This window comes from Hypomesus transpacificus, chromosome 18, assembly GCF_021917145.1.
Source record: "Hypomesus transpacificus isolate Combined female chromosome 18, fHypTra1, whole genome shotgun sequence".
In the NCBI taxonomy this organism is placed as follows: Eukaryota; Metazoa; Chordata; class Actinopteri; order Osmeriformes; family Osmeridae; genus Hypomesus; species Hypomesus transpacificus.
Genome location: NC_061077.1, coordinates 11,783,280 through 11,801,815, shown reverse-complemented (window position 1 = coordinate 11,801,815; position 18,536 = coordinate 11,783,280). Strand labels below are relative to the sequence as shown.

Sequence of the window (18,536 nt, the reverse complement as noted above, 5' to 3'; positions counted from 1 at the left end):
CCTCCACTGGCTACCCATCACGGCCCGTATCAGATTCAAGACCCTGGTACTGACCTTCAGAGCGGTGAACGGGATTGCACCCGACTACATCAAGTCTCTCCTCCAGCCTTACATCCCCACCCGCCACCTACGGTCTTCTTCTGACCACCGTCTGGTGGTCCCACCTCTCAAGAGCACCCGCTCCCAACCCAAGCTCTTCTCCTGTCTGGCCCCCCCAATGGTGGAATCAACTCCCCACCTCCATCAGAGACTGACTGTCTCCCCACCTTCAAGAAAAGGATTAAGACGCACTTGTTCCAGGAGTACAACGGTACCTAGGAATGATTTCCTGGACCTGATGTTAGTTTCCTCCAGGAACACAATGACTCTTATTGAGGGACTTGTTGCTCTTGTTGGTTAGTTGTAACTGATTTGACTTCTTGTATTCACTGTGAATTATATTTTTCTTGCTTGCTTTTTACAGGTACACTCTTGCACTTTTTGAAGTTCATTTTGTTTAATTGGAACTTGTTTAACTGCATGCTCTTATGTTTCTTCCCATTGGCACTTAATGTATGCTTCATGTTTTGGCTACCCGCAATGTTTTTGGGGCTATCTCGTTGTTATGATCAGTGACCTGTGCACTTTTGTAAAGCTCTCTCTTGAATGTCGCTTTGGATAAAAGTGTCTGCTAAATGAATAAATGTAAATGTGTAAGTCAGATAGCTGAGCAGATAGGGAATCAGGCTATTAATCAGAAGGTTGCCGGTTCGATTCCGGCAGTGCTAAATGACGTTGTGTCCTTGGGCAAGGCACTTCACCCTACTTGCCTCTGGGGAATGTCCCTGTACTTGCTGTAAGTCGCTCTGGATAAGAGTGTCTGCTAAATAACTAAATGTAATTCAATTGTAAATGTACCGTTTCAGATCTCTGATTCTCGCTCTATCAGATTCTCTCTCTCATCTCTCTGTCTCTCTTATATCTCCCCGTGTCACAACCTATGACCTAGTGGACTGTGGTACAAGCGATACACCCTTACATTAGTAGATTAAATCAAATGAACCAGGAGAGAGTGTTGGAGAGAAGAGACCATGTGATCCCCCTGCCAGGTGGTGAGCAGGTGGTGTGTCTCAGTGAGAGACAGACGGTCTCCTGACTCCACAGATCCACATCAACCTCCACAGCTGCCCTCGGACGATCAGCAGGTGGGTCACAATACCAAGGGACAGGCGTTAAACCAGTGTATTTAATGAATATCGAAATTGAGGCAAATAAAATTTATGTATTATTTATAGCAAAAACTATTTGTGCTACCCTACAGAAGCCATGCTTGACAGATTATCATGGTGGTACAATGGCAAGCCGTATTTGTTTGTTTACTGAAGGATAGGAAAATACCACAAACTCATTCTCAACCTCTGTTCTGCTTTAATTGTTTACTGTTATGTTTTTCTGTGTTATAGTGTTGTGTCTTTCATATTACCCATGTTCCTCTTGTTCAGTTGCTATGATGCTATCCTGTCCGGCTGTCATTCATAGATTATAGATAGGACACACATTCAAGCCCTCCTTCCTTTCTCAGACAGGCAGAGTCAACCTATTATTCCTTTCGAACCCTCCGTAGTTGAACGTTCACTTGTGTTCACAAAATGGCACTGGCAGTTACTCAGACTTATAAAACCATGCGTTCGCACACCTGTAAGCAATGTTCCCTTGAAAAATCACAGCTTACCCACAAGTGTGCGTACGTGAATCCAAGGCCGTAGCCATGGAGTCAACATTTGGGGGGATGAATTACATGTTTTATGATCATTTCGGACAGCGTGCGTGGTTGCCTGTTGTAGCGTAGCACATTTATATTTTTATATCAATACATTTTGACCAGATTTGAATATGGGGGGGGGCTCCCCCCACTATATATTATGATTACGGCCTTGCGTGAATCAGCATTTTACTTAATTGGTCAATGCAAAGCACCTCAGGAATGCTAATCCAGTATATTTATGACCCTGGCATGAGATTGTTCTTTACGGTGAATCATGGCGACTGGTGGAAAAAAATAAAAAGTGCAACTTCTCAGACGCTGTTAGCCTATTGGTGGAGGCCTGAAAATCACATTATTTGGTGGCCGGTGTTCTGCAGTTGTCTAAAAGTAGGATATGTGATGTTATCCTGTATTCCAGGCAGTCGGGGCATCTCCCCCTCCTGCATTCCTGTAGTGGACAATCTGATGGTGAGACAGCGCTGAATTTTGATTTCAGATTTGAGTTGGATTGTACAAGGTGTTTATGGAACAATTATCACTCAGTGCAAGCGCAAATAACACTGCTGGATTTAATCTTCATAATAATGATGAAATGGAGTGAAAAAAAACGTGAGTGAGGAAAACAAAATATACAAATATTACGAGTAATCATTCTTCCCACATTTACTTTCTGCAGTCGGACTACAGTACGGTCATCTGAGTCGCCAATTCCCACTGTCTCTAAAATGTGCGTAGGCCTACGGATGGGTCTGAGTTTGCGTGGAGGACTGCACGTAGAGAAACTGAGTGTGAAGTTGTGTGGTTGAGACTTCATGGGGAACTTCCAGCATGCTTGTTGTGCTTCCTGTCTACATAACCATATATTTCCAGACAACATAAACAGAGGTGTATTACAATATCCTGTATGCTTACTTATCTAAAAGTCCTTGTCACGTAAGTCACGTGACTTCTCATAATCCTTAACCAGAGTCAAACTGGTTGCACCTCATTCAGATGATTGGGTTGTTATCAAGCTGACCTTGAGGACCAGGATGGGTCTGAGTTTACGCGGAGGACTGCACGTAGAGAAACTTGAGTGTGAAGTTGTGTGGTCGAGACTTCATGGGGAACTTCCAGCATGCTTGTTGCGCTTCCTGTCTACATAACCAAAGCCCTTATTTATCTGTACGTGTTGCTCTTACTATTGACCTTAAATGGACAGGTTCTGTGTGTGTGTGTGTGTGTGTGTGCTTGTGTGTGTGTTCCAGTCTGATCACAGCAGGCCAGTCCATTACATGGATGGAGCAGTTCACCCCCAGGAGAGCAGGACCCACCACCCTGATATCCAGCCTGGACTGTGCTGCTCTCAGACAGGTGTACGGCCAGCCTGGACTGTGCTGCTCTCAGACAGGTGTACGGCCAGACTCAGCTCACCATCCAGCCCTGAGGAGGACATACCTGTTACCATGTCTACCGTTTCAGATCTCTCTCTCTCTATCTCTCTCTCTCTCTGATTCTTTCTCATCTCTCTGTCTCTCTCTCTTATCTCTCTGTCTCTCTCTCTGATTCTTTCTCATCTCTCTGTCTCTCTCTCTGTCTCTCTTATCTCTCCCCGTGTTACAATCTATGACCTAGTTGACTAAGGTACAAGCGATACACCCTTACATTAGTAGATAAAAACCAATCAAAACAGAACCAAGTAGAACAAAATAAAAGTCACTTGTTTTAGCTTAACTTTTTATTACAGATGAGTTTTCAATTTTTCATCTTCCACAATAAAGGGATCTACATGAGTGTGATTGTGTCAGTTGAATCTGTAGTTCAAAATTTGAAAAAGCAACACAAGTTCACATGCTGTGCCACGTGTCAGTATTAGCAACACTTAGGAATAATATATCATGGATTTATATTAAATAAATCCAGTTCCTGGTTAGGCTTATGAAGTTTATCTCTGGAAAGACAATTGCTTCATTAAACTGGTAGCAGATCTGTCCATGTTTGGAAGCCTGAACTGATGCAGGGCCACACCTGCACATTCCTGAATGTAACATAGTTCATGCAGTCTGTCTTGTATGCGTTCTCTAACAACACAACATACTGTAAAGATAAGATTAACCCTCAGTAATCAACATTCTCCGTTAGAATGAGTCTTCTGATGCCCTGCCCCTAGCAGACATGTTTCAGCTGACTGCAATGTTTCCATAAATAAGGAGAGATGTTGTGCCAAAAACTGTCCGGATGGCAAAAACATTCCGGCCTGACATCACAATGCTGTTCCGATGCAAGGATAGGTCCGGTTATATACATAATAAATGTATCTGTACAGCAAATTTTGCTTGTTTTATCTTTTATTATTTCAGTGGGTACATTAGATTTCCCATATATTTCCAGACAACATAAACAGAGGTGTATTAGTAGATCTAAATACAATATCTTGTATGCTTACTTCTCTAAAAGTCCTTGTCACGTAAGTCACGTGACTTCTCATAATCCTTAACCAGAGTCAAACTGGTTGCACCTCATTCAGATGATTGGGTTGTTATCAAGCTTTGGAAGACAGCGGACCCTAAGGACCAGGATTGAACACCCCTGCTGTAGAGTCCCCTGCAGTCTTTATCAATTTCGTTTTTGGGTTACCCTTTGTATGAGTAGTCCTTTGTGTTCCAGATTTTTTTGGCGGAATGCTTTGAGTTTATTTTGATCCTGCCTGCTTTTCCCTGCATTTCGGTCTACTTGCTCTAAAGGAGTCAGAGACCAATGCGGGTTTCTATTGGAGTAAAATAATCTGATTTATGTAAGTAGTAAAAGTTATAAATACTTTTAATTGTATGAATTAACTTTATGAAATACAAGTTTTGTAGTGTGTTAATGTCACTGATGTACCATCATCATAAATATCAACTATGAATTATCATTATTCATTAGTTTGGATGAATACAAATGTTTTAAAAGCCCAGTGGATTGTAAGCAATGACAGAGATCATCCAAACCATAAATTGTACAACAAATAGCCAGAGCCATAACATTTTGCTAGCATTTTGGATATACCAAGAACTCTGAATTGTATTTGTATATACAAATCACCCCAGGCAACAAACATGGGTAACAGACGAAGCCGTCCAGCTGGTAAGTTATGTCCATGTCATATAAATCAAGAATTCATCAATAATTTAATCATTGTTGATTAGTTAACTTTAAAAACGGTACTTTTGAAAAAATAACATATCATTCCTCATGGTAACAACATTGTGTAATTTGAAGGAAAAATGTATTTATTTTATGCTTTAAATCTCTTCAATAGATACTGACCAAATGGAACTTCTTCATAATGATGAACTAGGTAAGTTTTGGCTAGGAACTCATTTATTCATCACACAGTGGTTAATACTAACATGGACATGTCTTTGCACTGCCATCTCATAACTATGTTATTTTGTTGTCTTCAAGGAAGGAATAGATGTCTAGAGAATATTCTATTTCACAACATTGGCATTGTGCTGATTGGAGGAGAAGGAAAGAATACAGCTGGAAATATCATCCTTGGAGAAAAGAAGTTCAAATTTAGCCCAACCTTTTTTCAAAAACATCACAAAAAAATAATAAAGGAAATCTGTAATCGACAAATCACTTTGGTTCGCACTGCAGGCTCTTTCAAACATCTTTTGCATAGTGAAAATCAGATAAAAACTGATACTGTGCGTTGTATAGAGCCTCCACATACCCATGGGCCACACATAATACTGCTAGTTATTCGTGTTGGCACACGTTATTCAAACCATCTCAGTGCAACAACAGACTTTCTGACCAAGCGTTTTGGTCCCAGGTTTTGGGATCATGCAATGATTCTGTTCACCAGCGGAAAGAGGCTGCAACAATGTACCATTGACACTTACATTGAATCAAACAACCTTGAAGACCTGGTAAACAAATGTCAAAACAGATATTTTAAATTACATGCCAAAAGTAAGTCCTCCAATGATCAGGTCGAGAGCCTAATCGAGAAGTTAGAGGAGGTGATAGCTGCTAATGAAGATACACATTTCTGTCTGAAGAATGAAACAAGCCCAGAAGAAAAAGAAAAAATGGCGAAAAAAATCAAACTGAAGCTTTGTAAAAGAGTTAGTCTATTAAAAATTCATGTTAATATCCTCCTTACCCATAAGAAACTAGAATCTCAGGATCCATCCAATCAGAAAAAATTCGAAAAAGAAATTAAATTAAAAGATGCTGAGATAGCGCGACTGACAAACATTATAGAGAAGAAAGATGAACTGATTCAGAGACTCACAGAACATGTGGGTCATGTAAATGGACAGACCAATCGTGATTGTCCAAGTTGCAAGATCCTAAGAAAGAAAAATGAAGACCTGACGAAAGAAAATGAAGATCTGACGAAGAAAATTGAAGACCTGAGGAAGGAAAAAGAACAAAAACTAGTTCAAGAGCAGAGTGTGACTCCCACCATCAGAGAACGTCCAGTGGTCCCTTCCATGAAACCAAAAAAGAACACAGAACACCGTGAAATTAAGATGTCCGCATCGTCTCCACCAAGTGAGTTTAGTTTGAATAGAAAAAAGTATTTCAATAGAATAAAAATGGGAGTTATACAGAAGGCCAAGAGACAATCCTTTTTGAAGGGTGAAAAAATGGCAACAAATATTTTGCCATGAGTAATTCCAAATAACATAAGTACATTCACCCATTCAAGCTAGCTTTTGTTGTTAGTGTCTCAAGTTTTCAACAGGTTAATGTTTAAATGAATTAACAATGTTTAAAACAAGTCTATCTTTCTATCACATTAGGGAGCCATGACATTGATCCAAGGAAGTGGACCAGATGTCTTCTTGAAATCCTGGATGAACTCAATGAAAATGATATGAAAAGATTCAAGATGTATTTAAACTCTGACGGTATCCCAAAAGGAGCACTTGAAAAAGCTGACAAGGAGACGCTGGTGGATCTATTACCAAAACATTTTGGAGTAAAAGGCTCAGTCATAAGGACTAGGGATGCCTTGAAGAAAGTACCCTGCAACAACCTTGAGGACCTGCTGAAGCCCTTTCTCAGCAAACTTGGAGAATCATGGGATGGACTGAAGTAGTGAAAGTCATTCTAATGAACCATTCTCAGGACTGCACAATGGAAATATCTTCATAAATACTGACTGTTATTTAATACCGTATTTTATGACAAATGATTACATTTAAAGAATGTTATTGAGCAATAATTAAAAATTGTTTTGTGTTGTTGTTTTGTAATGTTGCTGTTTTCATCATTTGCATGTGTTCATTCTACTTCTTGTTACTGCTTGCACAGTGGCCATGTACACAATTGATACTTTTTATCACATCACTTTCTAGTATACATGGACCTATAAGCTTATCATGTTTCCACTGTCTGAATAGTGTCAGTGTTCCAGTATGATGGACAGGATGTCTCCAGGCACAACACAAGAGACATGCAGGGTTTAAACACTAGAGGGCAGTCTATAATATAGCTTTTTTTTTTTTTACTTGTCTCATCACTCGGGTGTGACAAAAAAAAGTCTGTGTCGACGATGCTCCACCTGCTTTCCTGTTCTGAAGTGTGAAAATGAAAGTCAAAACTTGAAGGGCATTGCCTAAACTTGGTTCAGATGACCAGACTTGTTAGAAATGGCAGAGCGTTGTAGGCAAACCATTACAGATAATTGGTACCAGCATGCTGTGTTTTTTGAAGTGAAGCATCTCACTAACATAGACAAGGAGCGGATCAAGAGATACTTTAATATCAGGAGAAATGGAGGAGGGGAATGTGGAGAGGTGGAGGAGGTGGGAGAGAAGACCTACAGGATTGCCTTCCTGGAGAAAAAGGGTGAGGGACTCTTCTTTACATGTAGTCATTTAGCAGACGCTCTTATCCAGAGCGACTTACAGTAAGTACAGGGACATTCCCCTGAGGCAAGTATGGTGAAGTGTCTTGCCCAATGACACAACGTAATTTGGCACGGCCGGGAGTCGAAGCAACCGTCTGATTACTAGCCCGATTCCCTAACCGCTCAGCCATCTGACTCCGTAAATAATAGTAAATAATCTGTCATTAACAAATGTATGTTGTTAGTGTCTCAAGTTTTCAACAGGTTAATGTTTAAATGAATTAACAATGTTTAAAACAAGTCTATCTTTCTATCACATTAGGGAGCCATGACATTGATCCAAGGAAGTGGACCAGATGTCTTCTTGAAATCCTGGATGAACTCAATGAAAATGATATGAAAAGATTCAAGATGTATTTAAACTCTGACGGTATCCCAAAAGGAGCACTTGAAAAAGCTGACAAGGAGACGCTGGTGGATCTATTACCAAAACATTTTGGAGTAAAAGGCTCAGTCATAAGGACTAGGGATGCCTTGAAGAAAGTACCCTGCAACAACCTTGAGGACCTGCTGAAGCCCTTTCTCAGCAAACTTGGAGAATCATGGGATGGACTGAAGTAGTGAAAGTCATTCTAATGAACCATTCTCAGGACTGCACAATGGAAATATCTTCATAAATACTGACTGTTATTTAATACCGTATTTTATGACAAATGATTACATTTAAAGAATGTTATTGAGCAATAATTAAAAATTGTTTTGTGTTGTTGTTTTGTAATGTTGCTGTTTTCATCATTTGCATGTGTTCATTCTACTTCTTGTTACTGCTTGCACAGTGGCCATGTACACAATTGATACTTTTTATCACATCACTTTCTAGTATACATGGACCTATAAGCTTATCATGTTTCCACTGTCTGAATAGTGTCAGTGTTCCAGTATGATGGACAGGATGTCTCCAGGCACAACACAAGAGACATGCAGGGTTTAAACACTAGAGGGCAGTCTATAATATAGCTTTTTTTTTTTTTACTTGTCTCATCACTCGGGTGTGACAAAAAAAAGTCTGTGTCGACGATGCTCCACCTGCTTTCCTGTTCTGAAGTGTGAAAATGAAAGTCAAAACTTGAAGGGCATTGCCTAAACTTGGTTCAGATGACCAGACTTGTTAGAAATGGCAGAGCGTTGTAGGCAAACCATTACAGATAATTGGTACCAGCATGCTGTGTTTTTTGAAGTGAAGCATCTCACTAACATAGACAAGGAGCGGATCAAGAGATACTTTAATATCAGGAGAAATGGAGGAGGGGAATGTGGAGAGGTGGAGGAGGTGGGAGAGAAGACCTACAGGATTGCCTTCCTGGAGAAAAAGGGTGAGGGACTCTTCTTTACATGTAGTCATTTAGCAGACGCTCTTATCCAGAGCGACTTACAGTAAGTACAGGGACATTCCCCTGAGGCAAGTATGGTGAAGTGTCTTGCCCAATGACACAACGTAATTTGGCACGGCCGGGAGTCGAAGCAACCGTCTGATTACTAGCCCGATTCCCTAACCGCTCAGCCATCTGACTCCGTAAATAATAGTAAATAATCTGTCATTAACAAATGTATGAATTTAACTGGTCAATTCACTTCCTGTCTTATTTTTGACCCCCAGTCCAGGAGAGAGTGTTGGAGAGAAGAGACCATGTGATCCCCCTGCCAGGTGGTGAGCTGTGTGTCTCAGTGAGAGACAGACGGTCTCCTGACTCCACAGATCCACATCAACCTCCACAGCTGCCCTCGGACGACCAACAGGTGGGTCACAATACCAAGGGACTGTCGTAAAGCAAGTGTGTTTAATAAATATTGAAATTGAGGCAAATAAAATGAATGTTTCGTTCATAACAAATAATATTTAGGAATGTACAGAAGCCACACTTGACAATTGTCTTGGTGGTACAGTATGTTGGCAAACCGGTTTTGATGTTTACCAGCAGAGTGGAGAGTACCTTGCCGTGTCACAGACTCAACCACATTCTGCTGAGGTTGTTCACTCTTCCGTTTTTCAGTGTGTAGCAATGTTCCCCCATAGATATCACCCACATATTATGTATTAAAAACACGAAGATGTTACAATTAACAAAGACATTCTGTTTTCGTGTAATGTGTTATCACATAATACATACAAACAGGACACCCATTCAGACCCTCCTTTTTCTCTCAGACCCCATCTAGCAGTAAGGAGCTGGAGAAGGTGTTCATCATGGACCAATACCTCCTCCAGTACCTCAGGGACTGTCCCAAGGCAAACCAGGCTCTGAACAAACAGCTCATCGCCCTCAAATCCTCCGTCCAGCTCTCCCCAGAGACAGAGCAGGCTGTGGTGAAGGGTGAGGCTGCTGGGGCGGGGCCAGTTGCCAGGCCAACGCTACTTGAATGGGTTCTGCAGGTGGAGCAGATCTTTAATAGTGTGCAGAATTTCTACCGTCCCCACTATGAGGTGGAGCCAACGAAGATGAAGATCTTAAAGTCGAATATGGCTGCCCTGGAGACTGAGGATGTGAAGGTGTACTTGGAAGAGGAGGACTTTGCTGTGGTGGTGGTGGGGAGAATAGGGGATGTGAAGGAGAAGCTGAAGATGCTGGAGGAGAAGAACCAGACAAGGAATGATTGGCCAGTGTCAGAGAGACAGTACTACTTGGTGAAGGAGGAGCTTGAGAAGGAACTGAGGGTCCTCAGCCCCGGAGTGAAGATCTCCCAAAATGGACCCAACAATCTCATCCTCGAGGGACCCAACCAAGAAGTTCAGCTGGGATTGACAAAACTACAAGAGCTTGTAAAAATGATAAAGGAAAAACTGGTTCAGCTTCCCAAGATTAACTTAGACTTCATGAAGGCCAGTGATTCTGTCTCCAGATTCCAGGCCTGCTTTGAGCGAAGCCTGTGCTGCCCAGTTGCTCTGGAGATTGGATCGGACCTGATCCTATCCAGCTTGTCATCAGATGCCCTAGAGGAAGCTGCATCCATGGTTCTGAAGGACTTGTGCTTGTTCACTGAGCCACTAGAGGGAGCTTTGGGCCAATCTCCAGCACTGGACAGGCTGAAGGAAGCCCTAAGAAAAGCCCTGGATGAGGCCAATGTCACAGGACCCAGGGTGGTGGTCAAATACCAGCAAGGATCCTGTGGAGACCCCAGGACCAGAGTGCAACTGGTGGGCTACAGTGAAGAGGTGGGGAGGCTCAAGAAGATACTAGTGGACTACCAGCTCAACCAGGCTCACAAAGGCTTGACGGGTACGAAGCCACAAGCAGCCGTGAAACTTACACCCTCTCGATCACAAGAACCTGGTGTTGGCGTGTCTGGAACCCAGTCTCTCAGAGCAGGAAATGCCACTCAGGCTGGAAGTACAGCTAGTTCCACTAGAGGGAGCAGTCCTCATCCAGCTCCCACAAGTCACACTCTCAGCCAAGCAGGCTTGGAGGTTGTGTTCGGCAGTCTGGAAGACCAGCAGGTACCGCAAATCCTTTCTTCAACTCATTAGTCTCATCTGCCTACTAATCTTAACTTTTAACGAAGACCTGGTATTCTCCTCTACTGTGATACAGGTGGATGCCCTGGTGGTCCCCATGATGAAAACACAACTGTGCTCCAGCAAGATAGGCAAATGTTTGAGTAGACAATCAAGCAAAGTCAAGGCCAGCTTTGACCTAGCAGCAGGGGGGCAGTGTCGTACTGCAGGGGAGGTCCTGGAAGTCAAGTTGTCCTCGTTCCTCGGGAAACGCAAGGTCTTCTTTATAGAGTGCCTGCCCTGGGATGCAGCACAGGGTCAAAGTGAGAAGGTATGTTTTTTGTAAAGTTTTTTTATTCAATAATATATATGACATTTGAAATAGTAAGTGAAGCAAATTGATAACTGCAGATACTCATTGTCAGAAGAGTGTCCCCTATTTAACCCGTGCACAATAACGTGGCTTTACCAGATGGAAACTCTGTCCCCCATACAGGCACTACGTACTGGACTCGTCCTGGTTCTGGACATGTGCAGGCAGCAGGGCCTGAGTTCGGTGGCTCTGCCCGTGATAGGACCTGGGATAGCTCTCAAATTCCCTTTGCATGAGGCGATACGTATTGTGACTGAAGAGATTATAAAGTTTGGGTGGTCAGGATCTACAGGATTAATCTCAACCATCCGCATCGTGATCAAGCCTGGGTATCCTGACTCTGATGAGGTGAGCTGTTAGATTTAATAAACCTTCATCCATCATTTTTTATTACCAAGTTATCATTGTAAGCAGGGTTCCCTTTGAAAAAAGACCTTAATCCTTGCTAATCCCCTGAATGAATTTGTTTTGAAGACAAATAGGACATTTGAAATGACGAGTAAAGTAAATGGATAGTATGGCTGTTAAATACCTTTACTGTCATTCCAGAGCTTTCAGGATGTGCACAGGAACCTCAACTCCAAAATGCTGAACGTGAGAGGACAAGGCAAGCTTGATTTATTGATAAATTAATAGACTGGTGACCCCGTGACACAGCAAGTACCATAAACTGAGTGTATTTATCCCTCCTTCATTTACAAGAACTTTTTCTTTTTTCTCAAGTCTTCCGCTCACTGACCTTTGTGCTGGATGACGTCACGCTGAAAGTGGGAGGAGTCCAAGTGCAGGTGGTCTTTGGTGACATCACCAACGAGAAGACAGACGTAATTGTCAACACGACTGACTTTGTTGACCTACAGTCAGGTAATAACCTGAGCAGTAAGATTCATTGATTCTTGTTAACTTAAATAGTAAACAAATCAGAATTGTGTTTATTTTATTTACTTCCTTGCAGCTGTATGCAAAAATATCCTGACCGTGGCCGGACCTGAGGTGGAAACTGAACTGAGATCAGGTGATAAATCGTCTTTCCGCCTTCACAGCCTCCTACCTCTCACCAAGCTGGTCTGAGGTCAGTGAACTAAGACTGTTCTGATCCGTTCCTCCGCTAGCCCATGTGACCAGAGGAGGGTTGTATGAGACCAAGCCTGGTCAATTCCCCTGCAAGTCCCTTCTGCACGTGTGGGGACAGAGCAACACCACCGTGATCCAAGGCCTGGTCAGTGACATCATGAAGACATGTGACCAGAAAGGATACCAGTCAGTGGCCATCCCTGCTATCAGTGCAGGTCAGTGTTCCTGCTGCCTGGAGATGATGCCAGGCACCAGAGATGGCACCATCATTGTTGCCCATGTATTCATATTGATATCCAACCTAAACTCTCAGATATTATATATAACACAATAAACTTAATAACAACATTAATCTCCAAAATGTTGGGATGTTTGAGAATGATTGGGCAGTCGTAAAAATACATCCCTGTTTGTAAATGACTGGATCTTCACTTTCTGTGATGTAATATAATGATGTGCTGTAATGATGTCATCACGTAGGTAAGGGGGGGCTGGACCCTGAGCTGGTGGCAGACAGCATTCTCCAGGGAGTCACGGCAACGGCATCCTCCACTCCTCTCCACCACCTCAAACTGGTTCGCCTCGTCCTCTTCAAGATGGACGTTTTCCTGGCATTCAGACGTTCTGCAGAGCAGCTGTTACCCTCGGAGACGCTGTGGAGTTGGATGGTGAAACTTGTTCTGGGGAGCATATGGAGTTGAACGTTGACACCTGAGGGGTGTGGAGTTGTGTCGACAATATAGGCACACAGTTTATTAATGTAACACGGTAAAACACTGTAATGGAATTGGGGAAATGGAAAGTGTCTTCAAAGACACAGATTCTCTCTCTCTCTCTCTCACTCTCTCTCTCTCTCTCTGATTATCTCTCTTTCTCTTTGATTGTCGCTCTTATCTCTCTGTCTCACAATCTAACCCAGTTGTCTACTGTCTAGTGATAGATACAGAAGTAAAACAGATTAATGTCAAAGTTGTTTCATCTTCCACAATAAAGAGATCTACACGAGTGACATTGTGTCAGTCAGTGTGTTGCCTAGTTACATTTCAAAAGCATCACAGGAACTTGTAATGCTGGGTAATATCACGGCTGTTCCTATACAACAGGTGTATCTGTACAATGGAAACCTAGAGGTAGCATAAGATCACATGACCAACAACCCGTAAAAGCAATTGAGGTCAGGTCAGATGGAAAGGATGCCTTGGTAAAGGCTGTTTAAGGACTTAAAATGATTAGGTATAATAGTTGAGTCCCATAAGGACTTCACCAGATCTAGTATAATTGCATATTTTATTATGATTACAGTGCATGTAAAACTGCCAGTATAGTGGGGTGTGGAAAGAGGATAAAGAAGGTGCATTTAACTGCTTCATAGAGGCTTCTTGTACCTCAGCTTTGAGCGGAAGTGTGCTGATGTTTTGGTGTCGCTGAGCTGAAACTGTCTCAGGCATGTGGTGAGCTGGAAGAGAACGACAGGAAATAGATATCAAAACATTTGTTTTGATCAACTGCCTAAACATCTCACCTCTTGCTGCTTTAACTGAGAGTAGTCTAGATCTGAGACGAAACGTGTAACTTTTATCATTTGAGTGGGTACAGATCTGCAAAAGCATTGTCAACATTAATAGAGATGTCAGTAGTTTTAACAAAGTAGTAAAACACTTTCTTTAAACAAGATTTTCTGTATTATTCATACTATATTCAAAAAGGTGAAGACATTGATTTTCATAATATCAAGACACAAACTTGTACAGAAAATGGGGAGCTGTGCATGTAAACTACGTTCATGTAAGTTGCTTATTACCTTGTATTAGAATGTACTACACTGCTGTTTTACTCTACAGGTAATGTATTACTATGTGATGTGCACATCACAAAACCAAATATATGTTACTGTACTGTAGTATCACTTATGTTGTTTATTCTCTGTGTTCTCATGTACAGCCAGCAAATATTCTACAGAACTGAATCTTGTGGTCATAGGAAGTCATAATGCAGGCAAGAATACTGTTGGAAACATAATCCTTGGAAGAAAGACTTTTTGGCAATCCTGTTCTAGAACTTGTGTTAAAAAAGTTTATAATGTAAATAACTGTCTGATTACTATTGTCCGCACACCTGGATGGCACAAGCTTAAAGAGAGTGAAAGGAAGACGAAAGATCAGATCAAGGAATCATTATTTGAAAATAGAGCGGATGCTTATCTTCTGGTCATAAACATGAAGTCGGAGACATTTAACGGAAGTGAGCAGAAAATGCTGGAAGATTTACTGACCGCCAGAGTCTGGAATCATACCGTGGTGGTGTTCACTAATGGGGAGACACTGAATGATAGAGGCCTTACAATTGAGCAATACATAGATCCTGATTTTACTGAGCTGATTCAGAAATGCGGAGGGAGGTATGTTGTTCTTTACAGTGGACATGGGTTCTCTTACTACGCTCAGGGCCAAAGGGTAACAGATGCTGTAAAGAGGATGGAGAAAAACAAGTATAAAAGTTATCCGAAGGATACTCTCCCCGAAGTGCAGAGTAGCCCTACCCGCATGGTAAATGCTCCAAGACTTTTGTCGACACCGGAGATCAATAATGGGGAAAGTAAAACACCTTCAGATGAGGAAGACAATACAACTCCCCTGCTACAGGGGGAACTATTGGACAGAGAGATTGATGAAACTGAAATGAGATTAAGGAAATTGAAGGCAGAGAGAGTTCATCAGAAAGAAAAAAGAAAAGAATGTAAAACACAGCAGTTCATTGAAATGAACACAATCTCTGAATGTAAGTATATGGGCAAAGAATCCTTGATTTTTAAACAACATTCTCATCAGGTGAACATTAAAATGTTACTCGATCAAATAAAACAAATGCTACATACAACTAAATATATTTTCTTTATTTTTCTCACTGTAGCCCAAAGCCCAGTTACTCAGGATAAGAGGATGGAAAAAAAGAGTAAAGTCATATCTTCGTACTGCCTAGTTTGTTTTCTATACATATTATATTTTTATGATATAATAATAATGATGTTTAAACTAGAAAATGTGTGGTTAGTTTGGACTTTATACTGATAAACATTGAAATGTTTGAATAATGTTTAAAACAAGTCTATCTTTCTAAAACACCAGGGGGGCATGACATTGATCAGAAGGAGTGGACCACTAGTCTTCGTAAAATCCTGGATGAACTCCTTGAAGACGATATCAAAAAATTCAAGTCACATTTACAAACTGGACATACAGACGAGAAAAGGATCCCAGGTGGGCTACTTGAAAAAGCAGACAGGGGGACGCTGGTGCATCTATTACTAAAACACTTTGGAGTAAACGGCTCTGTCATAAAGACAAGGGATGCCCTGAAGAGCATACCCTGTGAAGACCTGCAGGAGTGGCTGAAGCCTTTTCTCAGCAAACTCGGACAAATATGGTAATGGACTGAAGTAATGACAGTCATTCTCATGAACTGTTGTCAGGACTGCATGATGGACTGCGTGATCTTCATAAATATCAACTGAGATTCAATCCCGTATTTTATGACAAATTATTACATTTGAAGAATGTTGTTGAGCAATCATTACAAACGTTTTTTTTGTGTTTCTGTTTTAGAAAGTTGTTTTCATTATTTGCATGTGTTCATTCTACTTCTGTGTTACTGCTTGCACAGTGACCATGTAAACAACTGATACCTTTTATCACATTACTTTTTTTCTAGTATACATGGACCTTTAAGCTTATTATGTTTCCACTGTCTGAATAGTGTCTGTGTTCTGATATGATGGGCAGGATATCTCCAGGCACAGCACAAGAGACATGCAGGGTTTTAAACAGTAGAGGACAGTCTATAATATAGCTTTTTTTTACTTGCATCATCACACGCATGTGAAAAAAAAGTGTTGACGATGCTCCACCTGCTTTCCTGTTCTGAAGTGTGAAAATGAAAGTCAAAACGTGAACATTGCCTAAACTTGTTTCAGACGACCAGACTTATTCGAAAAGGCAGAGCGTTGTCTGCAAAACATTACAGGTTCCAGCTTGCTGTGTTTTTTGAGGTGAAACATCTGACTAACACAGACAAGGAGCGGATCAAGAGATACTTTAATATCAGGAGAAATGTAGGAGGGGAATGTGGAGAGGTGGAGGAGGTGGGAGAGAAGACCTACAGGATTGCCTTCCTGGAGAAAAAAGGGTGAGGGACTCTTCATTCTAATGACTTAGGAAACATGAAATCACTTTAAATAACTGACCACGGGTAATATTATATATAGTAAATAATCTGTGTAGGAGCCATTTCGGTTCATGTTTTAATCTTGTTTGGGACTCTAGATGGCGCTCCACCTTAATTGGGCTCACACAATAAAGGTGTGAACATTCACGCAGGCGTCAGGTGTTGCTTGACGGAGGGAGAGCGCATATAGCTTTTTGACCGCTTCATTTGTATAACAAAAGGTATGTTACATGTAAATTAGATGCAAGTTTGGATGTAAGGACATGTTTATGAATTGGATTTTACCGTGAGAAATAAAGTTTGCCTAACCAAGAATGCAAGGTTGGAACGTTATTTTACATCTAACAAGCGCATCAATTAGGTGCTTAGTCCCTCTGGGGTTTTAGTGTAGACTCAGCCCATACACAAGTCAAGAAGCTTTCCGCTCCACGTTACCGATGCAGTAGATTTAGACGACATGTAATATAGACTTTTATCATTTATCCCATAGCTATGCTGATATAGTCTACAATCAATGATGCCATAGTTATACAGTCTACATCAAATAAACCATCATTGTATTAATATAGTATTTTTCAATTTTGCTATTATTCACGTTTTACTGTATTTTCTTTCATTGAAAACTAGAGCTTTGGCTTACATTTTTCAGTGTCTGCACTATAAACCTGACAAGATTAAGACACACCCTAAGTGTGTGTATATAGTTTATTTTCCTCCACATAATTTTTTTTTAAATCAAACATTTATCATTTCTAATTTCGGATTGTTTACTTTTAAATAAAAAACAGTATTCACAACTTTGTATGAAGCCATTTTCTATGAAAACCAGTAGTTATACTGTACAGATGAACAGACTTTGTTAACTAACGTTTGAAAACTGGTCTTTCATTTATTTCAGAAAAACTACTCAATACCCAATATACATTTTAAAACGTGCATTAACTGGGGATAAAAGGGGTTAGGATTCTTAAAGAGGACTGTTACAGAGACAAACCTACTGACACAAACGAAGAGGATCACACATGTAACCAGCAGGGCCCTAAAAACAGCTTGGTGTGGTAGAAATGTTGGTCATATGCATAAATGTATGTGTATGAAATCTATGATCTTCTATGTTCATTGGTAAGAGACAGGAATATAATATAAGTTGAGTTCAAAGGAATGTGAGGTGCTGATGGCTTTGTGGGCAGCTTGGGGATGGGTGAAGCATCTTATATGGTCTTCTGTCCTCTGGTCACTGTAAGGGGTCAATGAGACAGTTGCTCTGAACTTTGGCTAGAAGGACTGTGTCCTGTTTCATTGTTTGTGTTAATTAAAAGTATTGTTTGAAGATGGTCACATAAAGGACAGTTGACCATTTGACTGGTCAACCCCTGTGGCTTTATTATCTACTGCTCTGGAGAGAGCTGTGACATCAAAGAACTTTGGGACACACTGGAGATGTATTGTTTCAAGCTGTTACTAAGTTGAGTTAGCCAATCACAGAGTTTGCTACATTAATTGATTGACCTTATAGAATGCCATTTGATCTAAAGTTTATATAAGGCATTGCATGTGTGATAGTTCTCTATCACTCTTACGAACAATCTGTGTGGATGGCACCTCCTTCGTTGAGACTGATCAGCAAAGCTTTGTTTAATCATATGTAATTGTATAGTCTAAATAAATTGTATTAAAACCATATCCCTTCACTATTCAGATCTACACAGCGCCACTCGAATTCTTCAATGGCACTTGGTCAGTGGTTGTGGTTTGAAACTGTTCTTAAGGCTGAGAAAGAGAGGGTGTACTGAGAAGTACA

The 18,536-nt window shown here is 41.1% G+C and overlaps 3 protein-coding genes across 6 annotated transcripts; all 3 read left to right on the top strand.

The window, feature by feature from the left end:
* Positions 1 to 4,001: 4,001 nt before the first annotated feature.
* On the top strand, positions 4,002 to 6,976 carry LOC124481000 (immune-associated nucleotide-binding protein 3-like). The gene is made up of 5 exons (XM_047040732.1): positions 4,002 to 4,517; positions 4,813 to 4,849; positions 5,025 to 5,063; positions 5,171 to 6,274; positions 6,526 to 6,976. Exons 2-5 carry the CDS (start codon positions 4,822 to 4,824, stop codon positions 6,822 to 6,824), a joined length of 1,470 nt encoding a protein of 489 aa, XP_046896688.1. The 5' UTR covers positions 4,002 to 4,517; positions 4,813 to 4,821; the 3' UTR covers positions 6,825 to 6,976.
* Positions 6,977 to 7,263: 287 nt separating this feature from the next.
* Positions 7,264 to 13,519, top strand: LOC124480971. 4 transcript variants are annotated; one of them, XM_047040674.1, is made up of 11 exons: positions 7,264 to 7,576; positions 9,235 to 9,374; positions 9,554 to 9,604; positions 9,784 to 11,070; positions 11,165 to 11,398; positions 11,564 to 11,788; positions 11,990 to 12,047; positions 12,164 to 12,304; positions 12,396 to 12,455; positions 12,553 to 12,729; positions 12,995 to 13,519. In XM_047040674.1, the coding sequence occupies exons 1-11, from the start codon at positions 7,378 to 7,380 to the stop codon at positions 13,213 to 13,215; spliced, it is 2,793 nt and encodes a 930-aa protein (XP_046896630.1). In that variant the 5' UTR covers positions 7,264 to 7,377; the 3' UTR covers positions 13,216 to 13,519. The 4 variants fall into 4 exon arrangements, with proteins under 4 accessions (XP_046896630.1, XP_046896631.1, XP_046896629.1 ...); XM_047040675.1 differs by lacking the exon at positions 7,264 to 7,576 and adding an exon at positions 8,643 to 8,950 and having other exon boundaries at positions 9,557 to 9,604; XM_047040673.1 differs by lacking the exon at positions 7,264 to 7,576 and adding an exon at positions 8,643 to 8,950.
* A 347-nt stretch (positions 13,520 to 13,866) lies between these two features.
* LOC124481017 (immune-associated nucleotide-binding protein 6-like) lies at positions 13,867 to 16,956 on the top strand. The gene is made up of 4 exons (XM_047040761.1): positions 13,867 to 14,299; positions 14,456 to 15,292; positions 15,425 to 15,466; positions 15,640 to 16,956. The coding sequence occupies exons 1-4, from the start codon at positions 14,269 to 14,271 to the stop codon at positions 15,939 to 15,941; spliced, it is 1,212 nt and encodes a 403-aa protein (XP_046896717.1). The 5' UTR covers positions 13,867 to 14,268; the 3' UTR covers positions 15,942 to 16,956.
* Positions 16,957 to 18,536: the final 1,580 nt, after the last annotated feature.